We start from the raw sequence: 12350 nt of genomic DNA, 5'->3' as shown, positions 1-12350 counted from the left end.
TAGATAATTGAGTTGCTTCCAGGTCTTTACTTAGATCTACTATGAATATTTGTATGCTACCCATTGCCTTGTGCATACTAGACAGATGCTCTGCCACTGAGATAAGGCCTTGTTTGTTTTGTTTTTGAGATGGTTTCACTATGTCACTCAGGCTGTAGTTGAATTCACAGTCCTACTTCCTCCTAAGTGATGGATTTCAGGCATCACACCCAGCTTTTAGTGATATTTGTGATAAGTTCAATTTGTGAGTAGTTTCCTTTCTGGTTACTGTATTTTTCAATAAATCTGCTTTTGGCCAGATCTCAGTGGTTTACACCTTTAATACTAGCTACTCTGAAAGTTCAGAGCCAGTCTAGGTAGACAAATATATGACTCTTATCTTTAGTTCACCAGCAAAAAGTGGAGATATGTGTAGAGATGTGGTTCAAGTGACAGAGCATCTGCTATAAGTATAAAAGATGAACAAGAGCTTGAGCCCCTGAGTTTAAGCCCTAGTAATAGAACCAAAAACAAAAGAAAAAAAAAAAATCTGTTCTCATCATAGAGTATTTTGGGTTTTTGTTTTTTGTGCCAGTCCTGGGGCTTGAATTCAGGGCTTGGGGCACTGTCCCTAAGCTTCTTTTGCTCAAGGCTAGCACTCTACACATGAGCCACAGTGCCACTTCTGGCTTTTTCTGTGTATGTGATACTGAGGAATAGAACCCAGAGCTTCATGCATGCTAGGCAAGCACTCTACCACTAAGCCACATTCCCAGCCCTCACCGTAGAGTTTTGTCTATATAATCTCCTAGAAGTCTGATTTGTTTTTCCTTTTCCTTTAGTGTTCAGCCTTTAACTTACTGCCACTGACTTTTGTGCATCATACTAGTTAGGAATCAATTTTGATTTTTTTTTAAATAAAGATCTATTAATCTGGAAATGCTAATTGAAAAGAGCATCCTATGTTGCCTACTTTGCAGTATCATCTTTATAACAAGTGTTTGTAATTTCAGTTCCCAGTTGTCTCTTCTGTTTTACTCCCTTCACATATCCATTCCTTTTTTTGTGTGTCAGTATCACAGGTGTAGTAATTGTTGCTGTATAGGAATTCTATCTGTCTTTTCCCTGCCCCTTTGTAGCTTTTTAGTGTTAACTTCTTTATTCTTGGCCTTTTTTATTTGTATGTAAAAAGTGAGTTTTTGAAAAACTGAATGGAAAGAAAGCATCTACACTAACTGATGTAACTACATAGTAAAGACTTTTATAGTATACCTTTATTAAAAGGCATAAATGTCCTGATGTGTTTTTATTTGGTTTGGTTTTTGTGATGGTACTCGGGCTTGAACTCGGTACTGGGGCTTGAACTTAGGGGCCTTGATGCTGTCCCTCAACTTTTTTGTTCAAGGTTAGTGCTCTACCACAGCTCTACTTTGGGCTTTTTGTGGTTAGTTAGAGATAAGAGCCTCTCAGACTTTTCCTGCATGGGGTGGCTTTAAACCACAATCCTCTAATCTCAGCCTCCTGAGTAGCTAGGATTATAAGTGTGAGTCACTACCACCTGGCTTTGTCTAGATGTGTTTTGAATTGAGTTTTGATATAGTCCCTGGTATTAGTTTGCTAGATGTGCTATAGCAGAACTGTCATGTTCTGGGTAGCTTCAGTAATAGAGACTTAGTCTGCCCCAGTTAGTTTGGATCTAGAATTCCAAGATTAAGGTTTCAGCAGCTTTGCTTTCTCTTGAGGCCTCTCCTAGGCTTGCAGAGAGCCGCTGCCTTTCTTTGTCCTTGCAGGGTCCTTTTCTGTGGACATGCCTGTCCTAGGGTCTCTGGGTTTCCAAGCCTCTTCTTGGGAGGACAATTGTCAGCTTGGATTAGGTTGAGCCCAGATGGACTTCATCAGTTCTTCCAAGGCCATGCTGCAGGTGCCGTCATGTGCTAACATTATAGAAAGTAGGACTTCAGGCAACAATGCTTGATAAGAAATGTACTCATTACCTTGATCATGTAACTGTAACACCTCTGTACAGTATTTTCACAATAAAAAAACTTATTAAAAAAAAAAGAAAGTAGGGCTTCATTCAGCATAGGAATTTTAGAAGAATACACTTCAACCCATAACATGCTTCTAAACGGAAAAGGTTACATCTTAGAATGGAAGTGTGGCTCAAGTGGTAGAGCAACCATGCAAAGTTAGCAAGAGCTTCTAGGCCTTGAATTCAAGCCCCAGGGTTACATCTTCAACACTAAGCCTAACCAATCATATTACCTATCATCTAACAGGGCTTCTCTTATTTGCCTAAAGGAGTTTCAGTTCAACTTGCCAATTTATATGTACAATACATCTTTTAAAAACCTATTGTAAAGGTGATGAACAGGGGGTTACAGTTATATAAGGTAATGCATACATTTTTTTAAACAGTTAACCCCTCCCTCATTTTCTTCTGCTTACCACTCCCTACTCCCTTCCCCCCCAGATTGTAAAGTTCATTTCCAACATAGTGTCTAGTGAGTGCCATTTTGGAATTGGTTCATCCTTTGTCCTGATGTTTCTGTGATTCCCCTTCCCTTCCACAGACCAGATAAACATATATGACAAAAAAATAGAAATAACTATATACAGGACATAATAAGAACCTCTTACTTCTAATTCTTGAAGTTCATTTTGATATACTTCATTATATATGGTCCTATGTACAATGCATCTGTATCAACGTTACCCTTCCATCATTCTCCATGTCAGATGTTTGTGTATAAATGTCGTTGGGATGTAGGTAAGAAAGGTCTCAAATAAATTAACAAATTTTGTTTGTTTCATGTAGTACTGAAGTTTGAATTCAGCAACTCATGCTTAGTAGGGAGATGCTCTATAAATTGAGCCATACTTCTTTTTGCTTTATTTTCAGATAAGGTCCTACTCCCCCCCCTCCCCCGCCCCCCGTACAGGTCAGTTTGGACCACAGCCTTCCCATTTACACTGCCCACATAGTTGGGGTGACAGGCACAGGCCACCCTGCCTAGCTAATATTGGCAGCTTGCTAAGTTTTTGCCCAGACTGTCTCCTAACCCCAGACTTCCAAATTTCTGCCTCCCAAGTAGCTAAGAGTACATGCATGAGCTACCATGGTTATCTGTGAAGTTATATTCTTTGCTTTAAAGAATAAATAATTTATGAAGGGCAAAATAATCACATCTTACTCTGTAAAAGATCTAAAGAAAATACCTAGTTTCTTTTGGTCAGATATGCTAGTAGCTAGATCCTTTGCATAGATATTTTAGGTGCCAATGAGATCCTGCAGCTGCTGAAGTTGATACAGTTTTATATACTTACGATTCTTCCCCCCCACCCCCGCTTTTTTTCCAGCCGCTACTTAAATAAGGCTTTTCATATATGGTCGAAGCAAGACAAGTTCTCAACCACGTTTATAAATAATGTGGTATCTCACACTGGCATGGAACACTCCATACCAGCCTGGATGCTGCTGTCCAAGATTGCCTCCTCATCACCCCAACTGGATCACACAAGGATAATGCAGTCCTGGGAGAGAGTCAGCAGGTTTGCATGCTCTTACCATAGTTCCTCTCATCACTGATGGTCATTGAACAGAGAGCTTCTGTTTAAATTCTGGCATAAAAATGAACATGAACTCAGGGCCTTGTGCTCTTGCTTGGCTTTTTCCAAAACTCAAGGCTGGTGCTTTACCACTTCAGCTTCAATTCCAGCTTTTTTTGTTTAATTGATGATAAGAGTCTATGGTTTATCTTTGCCCAGGCTGGCTTTGAACCAGGATCCTCAGATCTCAGCCTCTTAAGTAGCTAGGATTATGAATGGGAACCTCAAGAATTACTTAAGAGCTGGGGGTGTAACTCACTGGTAGGCCTTGCTTAGCAAATATGAAGTTCTGAGTTCAAACTCCAGGGCGGGGGGGGGGGGGGGGGGGGAAGGATCACATTGCAGTGGTCAATTTACCCTTTGTCCAGGTTCATTAGGCAATTTAATGTTCCTACAGCTTAACTCCCAAATCATAAACTTCCTATATTAATAATCAAGAAGAAAAAGCATTTTGTTGGCAGCAGAATGTTGAGTGTGGTTCTGTCACGGCGTTTCTCCTTTTTCTCTAGTCAGCAGAATCCAAATTCTAACACCTTAGGACATATACTGTGTGTCATGGGACATATTGCTAAACATCTTCCTAAGAGCATACGGGACAAGGTGACGGGTGAGTTTCCCTTGAAGAACCTTTCTTGAAAAAGCATTGTTGTTCACTTGTGTATTTGTAAAGTACTTTTAAGAAGGTGAACTTTAAAGGTATTGACTTTCATAATAGATGTCATCAAGAACAAGCTGAATGGATTTCATTGGTCTCTGGAGGTGATCAGCTCGGCTGTTGATACTTTGCAGATGCTGTGTAGAGCGTCTGCAAGGACGCCTGCAGAAGAACAGGTATGGCACCCCGCTCCCTTGCCATGTTTCTTCCTTGTACTTGGACGTGGACGTGTTGCTCATGTATTAAAGATGGAAGCGTGTTCTGAATACTCTAGGAAGCCACTGCTACAAGGCGGTGCTTATGGAAGCCTGCAGGTTCTTCCCCAACAAGATCTGGCCACTACAGATGTGCTTCCCTTAGACAGCCCCACCTTGGCTTCAGGCTTTTAGTAAGGTGTACCAGCTGGCTGACACTCATTTCCTGGTTAGAATGCTGCAAGATTATCCCTCATTCTAGGAACATTTAATGCATGGCTTTTTCGCCTAAGCAGAGAGTTCCCTGCACACCAGATGGCTTTTGATCTTCTGATAAATCATAATCCTGAGAGATCCCTGTCCAGTTACTGTGAGATTACATTAATCAAATATCTCTTGGTGATATCATGTCCCCAAGTAGTTCGGTAGCCTATAGCTGGTGGGTTTAAATAAATATATATACATACATATGTGTATATATATATATATATATAATATATATACACATGTATATGTATATCTGTATACATATAACATATATAAATAAACATATGTGTATATAACTATATGTATATATAGCTATATACACAATATATATGTGTATAACTATGTATATATAACTATACACATATACATATATGTGTACATATGCACATATATGTATAGTTATATATACATATAGTTATATACACATATATTTATTTATGTAGATACATGGTCATACATCCAAATCAGTGACTTGTGGGGAAGAGACTTGTTTTGACTCCCTTGAAAGATACTCACTGCAGTATCTATAAAAAATCCTCCCAACCCTGTGTCTTCTGTTTTTATCATAAGAGATTCCTAGACAGTACTAATCAGAATGAGAAATCATAGTGCTATGGCTATTTAATAATGATTATAGAGGTTGCTGATTAATTAAGTAATTGCTGGAATATACTTAAGTTTTCCAGAATTAATTTAAAAAAATCTTCATCTTGCTACCTAGTTATCGTCCCTCTTTTCCTATGTTTCTGTAAGTCTCTTTATATGTTACATTGTCTGCTTATAATAACAGATCAGATACAGTAATGTATTATAACTTTCTTGCTTACAACTTAAATATCAGGATGCACTTAGCTTACAAAAAAAAAAACTTCAGCTATTTTTTTTTATGTAAATAGTGGCTAGTATTTTCCTAGTGTCTGCCTTTCAGCACTTCCATTAGCAAAAGGAATTCTTGTGTTCTTTTTCTAACCTTTTATCTCAGGACCCAAGAAACTGTATAAAGAGCTTTTGAATAAGAATCATTTAAAGGAGCATATTTTCATAGTCTCAAGCATAAAGGTTCTGTTTTGAGTCTAGTAAGAATAAGGATTGTGAAATGGAGGAAAATGGGAAAGTCTAAGGCAGTTTTGAAACTGACCTAGATAGGGTCCGTCATACTAGTTTTCCTATGGCTGAGTTGTGACTTAAATGTCTCTGATACCTTCTCCAGTTTTCTTTTCACCAGCACTAGCTGGAAAAAGAATTATCTCTGAGGTGGGCTGTCAGGATCCTAAGTCATTTACTTACTTGGAAGGTATAGTTATTAGAACAGTATGCTATATTATTATTAGAGCCTGGGAGAAAGACAAAAAGGTAGAACCTGTAAGGTAGAAGCAGGATGAACTTCGGCCAATACCACCCCCTCCCAACGCCACCTAGTGGGAGGCAATGGAATAACACCCCTGATTTCCTCAAAATTGTTTATTGTTTATTGGTATTAGTTCATTTCCTCTAAACATACTTTTCTTTTTCTCTGTAAATGAATCTTTTGTATGTTACAAAATACAAGAAATTACCCCATATATACAACAGTATATATGAAAAGACTTAGGTCTTTGATATATTTTTGTTATCTATGAGTTTGGTATGAGTTAGTGGTCTTTTATGGCCACCATTACAATCTAGATGAGTTCTTGGAGTGTTTTAGTAGAAATAGTGTTTAGGAGAAGAAGAGTGATAGTTCTGTTCTTTGCCTGGTTAACTCGAAATTGACAAGTTTTATAATTTATCTCAGCAATGATGGACTTAGATGTCATCTGAGAACAGTTCAATGTGATGGCTACCAAGATGTGATGGCTACCAAGAAAGTTATATAAGGATCCACTGAAGGCCTAACAGAGGATTCAGCATGGAGAGGGGAAAAGTTATGTAGGATGGACCACCTAGCTATGTTAATATATATGAAGAACTTTCAAGTAAAAGAAGTGTGTGTGTGTGTGTGTGTGTGTGTTTTCTATGCCCAGAGGTCCCAGTTGTACCAATAGGGTAGGAATTACAAGGAGACAAATTTGGGCCAACAGAAGCCCCTTACTGAGGTTCACCTAAAGCGAAGGGACTTGCTCAGCACATATCCCCAGCCACATGGGTTCATGAGAATCTGGGCCATCCGTGACATGAGCCTCTATGTGGAGTGAATCCTAGCCTTGGTCTTGACTGCTTTTTCGTGCTCTAATTCAGAGTTATTATTCAGACCACACCAAATTCTAGTCTTTAACTTTCCTACAAATTAGCCTCATTCTCCTCATCAGCTATATTTCAGCAACTCTCTTAGTCAACATGTGGTGGTTTGGATATACCCCTATTAAAATTTTAGGTGCAGTTTTTTTTTTTTTTTTCTCTACAGAAGTGGAGGTATGGTAGAGCAGCAGCCTTGTATAAGAAAGCCAAGTTAGAGTGTGAGGCCCTGGGTTCAAGCCCCCCATAGTAATACCAAAAAGATTTTATAAAAAAAAAAAGAAAGTTTTGAAACATTCTAGGCTATGTCAGAAAAAACAAACCCAACAACAACAACAACCACGTTTTGTTTATATTGGTTATCCTATAGTTTGGCAAACATTGATGAGTGCCATGTTGTTACTACACTGCTGTCTGAAATTTCCCTTAGCCAGTTCCCATAGCCAGGTGGCTAAGAGTGGGTTGTGTGGTTGGCTAAACGAGGGGAGAGGAAAGCTGCATGAAATGGTTGGGCCTTTTGTGCATTTGAAGATCCTACAGGCTCTGAGGTGGGCCACTCAGGAGCTGTGTGGGACACTTCAGAAGCGACCTGTGATTTGCTCTAGGAGCTGATGCAGCACGTGTGTGGGGATGTGCTCTCCACCTGTGAGCACCACCTCTCCAGGATCCTTCTGAAGGAGGACGGGGCAGGGACTGTAGAGGAAGACCTGTTGGTAAGCAGACGCTTTTCCTCCCCACTTCTTTCTCTTCATTTTAGTAGGATTTTTATTTTATTTTATTTTTTTGTTAGTCATGAACTCAAGGCTTGGGCATTTCCCCTGAGACTTTTTTTTTTTGCTTAAGGCTTGTGCTCTACCACTTCAAGCCACAGCTCCACTTCTGTTTTTTATGATGGTTAATTGGAGATCGAATCTCACGGCCTTTCGTTCTCAGGCTGACTTTGAACCTCGATCCTTATTATCTTGGAGAAAACTTGATATAATGCATTCCTCATTTAGCTTTATGAGAAACTTGATTTCAACAAGCACAGCACAGTGGGTGTTTGCAAGCTTGGTAGACTAGTGTCAGTTCAAGCTAAGAAATAATAAGGTAAGAAGGTAATAGTGTATGTTTTGGGTCTTTTATTTTAAAATAATTAGTGTATCTTGTTAGCTATTTGAGCATCCAACTGTGGAGCTGGGAAGTAGGGCTGATCAGTTGGAATGTGTAAAATAAAAGGAATGAATTGACAATCTAAAACATGAATCTACCTAGGAATGCTTGGCTAAGCCTCCATGGCACTTCTACTTTAGAAACAGTTTTCAGGGTCGAAGTCGAATGAGCCAGGACATATGAAGCACTGGCTTTTGACAAATAGGCTATGTGATGGTTATTTTGCTTCTAAAGAAAGCAGTAAGAGCTATTTGAATTACTTTAGAAGGACAATTTAACCAAACTTGACCTTTACTGATTTGTTTAAATGAGTACAGCAACTTTATTTCCTCTTCTTTTTTTTCTTTTTGGGTCCATAGCTGGGACTCAAACTCTATCTAATGCTTGCTTTTGCTCATTGGCTGATGCTCTACCACCTGAGCCATGCCTCTAACCCTTAATGGGTTTCTTTCTTTCTTTCTTTCTCTTTCTCTTTTCTTCTCTCTCTCTCTTTCTTTTTTAGAGCGCTTCTTTTCTATGCTCAGTTTCTACAGCTTAAGCTGTGGTGCTTAAAGACAAATTTTAGAGTTATTACCTAGAAAACCATTGTGCCTGAGGCACACAGACACAGTCAGTAGTAAATACTATCGTTGTGGGAATCTGAATGCCTTAGATATTAGGGCCGTGATATGTAGCACAAACTTGGCCCAGGATTTGAGTGAGTCTTGAGTTTCTCAATTTCTTATTGGGCTGGGTATGTTATCGAATGCCTGTAATCCCAGACCTCCGGAACCTAAGGCAGGAAGATCAGGAGTTTCAAGAACACAGAAGTATTCACCAGAGCTGATGTAAACAAAGCCAAAGAGTTAGAAATAATGTAAATGTTCACTAGTTGTGGATAATGAGCAAAATTAAGATGGCATCCTTTGTTTTTAAGTGGCAGACTTAATGTAGTCATCAAACCTATTTACTGTATATGCTGGCATAAAAATATGCCTAGAGTTCAAAGTAATAATTGAAGTAGCATCATTAGTAAGTGTGTAATAAAGGTAAAGATAAAGCAGGTGATTATAGAAAAAAGAAAGTTATACATAAAAATAATAGTGAAGCCAGGTGCCAGTGGCTCATGCCTATATCCTAAATACTCAGGAGGCTGAGACCTGAGGATCGCAGTTCAACGCCAGCCCAGGCAGGAAACTCCGTGAGACTCTTATCTCCAATAAACCACCAGAAAAACTGGAAGTGGCAGTGTGGCTCACATGGTAGAGTGCTCACCTTGAGCTGAAATGCTCAGGGACAGTGCCCTGACCTAGAGTTCAAGCCACACAACTGACTAATAATAATAATAGTGAGGAGTTGGAGGCATGGCTCAGTTGGTAGAGCACCAGCCAGTCATCAAAAGCGGCCACAGGTACCAAGTTTGAATCCTGGGACCTAGAAGAAAAAAAGAGAAAAATAATAATGATGTGTTAATCTAGACATGGTAACCCTATGCACTTGGGAGGAAGAGGCAGAAGGATCACAGGTTTGAGGCCGGTCTGGGCTACATAGCAAGGCCTGGTCTCAAATAACATCATCCAAAAACAATAACGATATCCTTAGAGGTGGGATTATAAATAAATAACTCTTTCTTAGTTTACCCAAGATAACATTTTATCACAACCTGATTTTTTTTTTTTTTTTTGGTCCGGTTGTGGGGCCTGAACTCTGGGCCTGGGCGCTATCCCTCAGCTCTTCAGCTCAAGGCAAGCGCTCTACCACTTGAGCCACAGTGCCATTTCCCGCTTTTTTCTTTTTGCTTATGTGGTGCTGAGGAATCGAACCCAGGGCCTCATGCATGCAAGGCAAGCACTCTACCACTGAGCCACCTTCCCCAGCCACACAACCTGATTCTTAATTCATAGATTCATTTACTCACACAGACGTGTCTGGATTTAGATGATAAAATTACATGGTCACTGTAATTTTGGGTAGGTTTCATCAAGAAGTGACTACACTTTCACAGTGGCATCTACTTTTCTGAAATAAAGTTTTATAACTCGACAGACCAAAAAGAAAAAAGAAAAAACTTCCTTGACAAATTATTCACTGCAGCTAATTTTCCTTTTGCCTCCTTTTCAATGCAAAACCAATTGTCTTTGCAGGTGAAATATATTTTTACCCTGGGAGACGTAGCCCAACTGTGTCCATCCAGAGTAGAGAAGCGAATCTTTCTTCTGGTTCAGTCCATCCTGGCTTCTTCCATTGATGGAGATCAATGTAAGGCACCCAAAGTTACATCTGTGCTGTGTGGTCTTATCGCTGAATTACCTGCCGATGCCCTGTCCACTGAACCCTTTCTCTTCCCTGCAGTACCATCATCTCCAGGTACCAGTGATGCTCCACCTGCTCAGCCAGCCTCCCAGGTCAGAGGCTCTGTCATGCCCTCTGTGATCAGAGCGCATGCCATCATCACCTTAGGTAAGTGTACCATGTGGGAGAAAATGGGCTCTGATGTCTGCTTCCACATATGGCATTTGCCTTTGGTGTGTGTGTTTGTGTGTGTGTGTGTGTGTGTGTGTGTGTGTGTACGCTCATACAGGACCATACTCATGGCTGATGCTCTACCACTTGAACCACACCTGTAGTATGACATTTTACTGGTTAATTGGAGAGAATCTTACCAATTTTTCTGCCTGCACTGGCTTCAAATATCGATCCTCAGATCTCAACTTCCTGTGTAGCTAGAATTATAGATATGAGCCATTGGTACTCCATGAGCTTTTGTCTGAGATAAGTTCATCTGTAGCAACATGCTGCATGCTGCTAAAGTTGTACCTGCTCTAGCTCTTGTGATATGAAGAGGTAGTAATTTTCATAGGAGCCCAGGTGTGCAACAGCGGTACTGTTGACAAAGTCCTCAGGAGTAACTAAACAAGACTGACACTCAGAACCTTACTATATTGAGCTTTTATTCTTAGGTTGTGTTAATTTATTACAGTTATACCTGTTCCTATCTTTTTTTGGTTAGTCGTGGGGCTTGAAATAGACCTGGGAGCTGTCCCTGAGCTCTTCACCTCAAGGCGAGCACTCTCTCTTGAGCCATAGTACCACTTCTGGTGTTCTGGTGGTTAACTGGAGATAAGAGTCTCATGGACTTTTGGGGCTGGTTCTGAACTGTGATCCTCAGATCTCAAACTCCTGAGTAGCTAAGATTACAGGCGTGATGTGATCACTGGCGCCCAGCTCCTATCATTTTTTTTTTAAAAGAATATTCACGTGATAGCACCGCAAAGTCTTGCTTATCAAGAACTGTATTCCAAGTGCTACACTGAGTTCTGGAAATGGAAAAATGAATCTGAAGTTCAGGTCATAAAAGGAAACAGTTTATTTCATTCTTTCCAGAGTTGGCAAATGAGACTTAAGCATATTTGTACATGAACTCAAATAGTTGTTAGGAAAATGCTGACCTCTGTGCTATAATCTGAACTTTTTCTCTCACTATGACTGTTATTTGTGGTAGTTAAAAGTTATGAATTTTTTGTGATATTGATTTCTTTAAAAATATGTAAGAAATTCAAATAGGAGCAAAATCCCCAGGCCACCAGACAAACATACAAACCAATACAATTTAGCAACCCTCCTCTAATTGTAAAGAAGAAACAAAGTAATAATTTTAGTAATGTAGAGGAATATTCCAAAACATGTATCTCCTACAGCCTCTGATGGAGTCTGTTTTTCCTATAGGTACTTTGACCTTTAGATGGTTTTGTCTGTCTCAGCTTTTGTTGCTTATGATTGTGGGCATGATGGCTTAACTTTAAATAAAACCCATACATCTGAGTCCTGGTATCTCCCTCTTTTCTGGAACAGGTAAGCTATGCTTACAGAATGAGGACCTGGCAAAGGAGAGCATCCCAGCCCTTGTGCGAGAGCTGGAAGTGTGTAAGGATGTAGCCGTTCGCAACAATGTCATCATCGTGATGTGTGATCTTTGTATCCGATACACTGTCATGGTTGACAAGTACATTCCCAATATCTCCATTTGTCTGAAGGATTCAGACCCATTTATCCGAAAGCAGACTCTGTTCTTGCTTACCAACCTCTTGCAGGTATGTCTTTTTTCCACTCCACCAACCACTGCTTCTGGTTTAAGGGAACACTCAATTAGCAGAGGAAATGTGCTTACGGTGTAATAGAGTCCAAAAATAACCAGCCCCATCTTTACTTTACAGTCCCATGCTTCTCAAGTTCAGTTCAGCCTGTTTTATCAGATCCTTAACTTGAGAATATTCATTTGGGGTTTGTGTAGGCATCCTTTC

General features: G+C 39.8%; 1 protein-coding gene across 1 annotated transcript in view; it reads left to right on the top strand.

The window, feature by feature from the left end:
* The window catches only part of Ncapd3 (non-SMC condensin II complex subunit D3), a 56022-nt gene that overhangs the window by 25666 nt on the left and 18006 nt on the right, over positions 1 to 12350 (top strand). Inside the window, exons 17-23 of the mRNA XM_042674916.1 lie at positions 3340 to 3531; positions 4098 to 4195; positions 4304 to 4419; positions 7524 to 7631; positions 10194 to 10308; positions 10402 to 10509; positions 11902 to 12140. Of these exons, the coding sequence (XP_042530850.1) occupies positions 3340 to 3531; positions 4098 to 4195; positions 4304 to 4419; positions 7524 to 7631; positions 10194 to 10308; positions 10402 to 10509; positions 11902 to 12140 (976 nt within the window). The remainder of the gene's footprint in view (positions 1 to 3339; positions 3532 to 4097; positions 4196 to 4303; positions 4420 to 7523; positions 7632 to 10193; positions 10309 to 10401; positions 10510 to 11901; positions 12141 to 12350) is intronic.

Source organism: Dipodomys spectabilis, unplaced genomic scaffold, assembly GCF_019054845.1.
Source record: "Dipodomys spectabilis isolate Male_0828 unplaced genomic scaffold, ASM1905484v1 ptg000023l, whole genome shotgun sequence".
Classification (NCBI taxonomy): domain Eukaryota; kingdom Metazoa; phylum Chordata; class Mammalia; order Rodentia; family Heteromyidae; genus Dipodomys; species Dipodomys spectabilis.
This window is presented reverse-complemented; position numbering and strand designations above follow the sequence as displayed.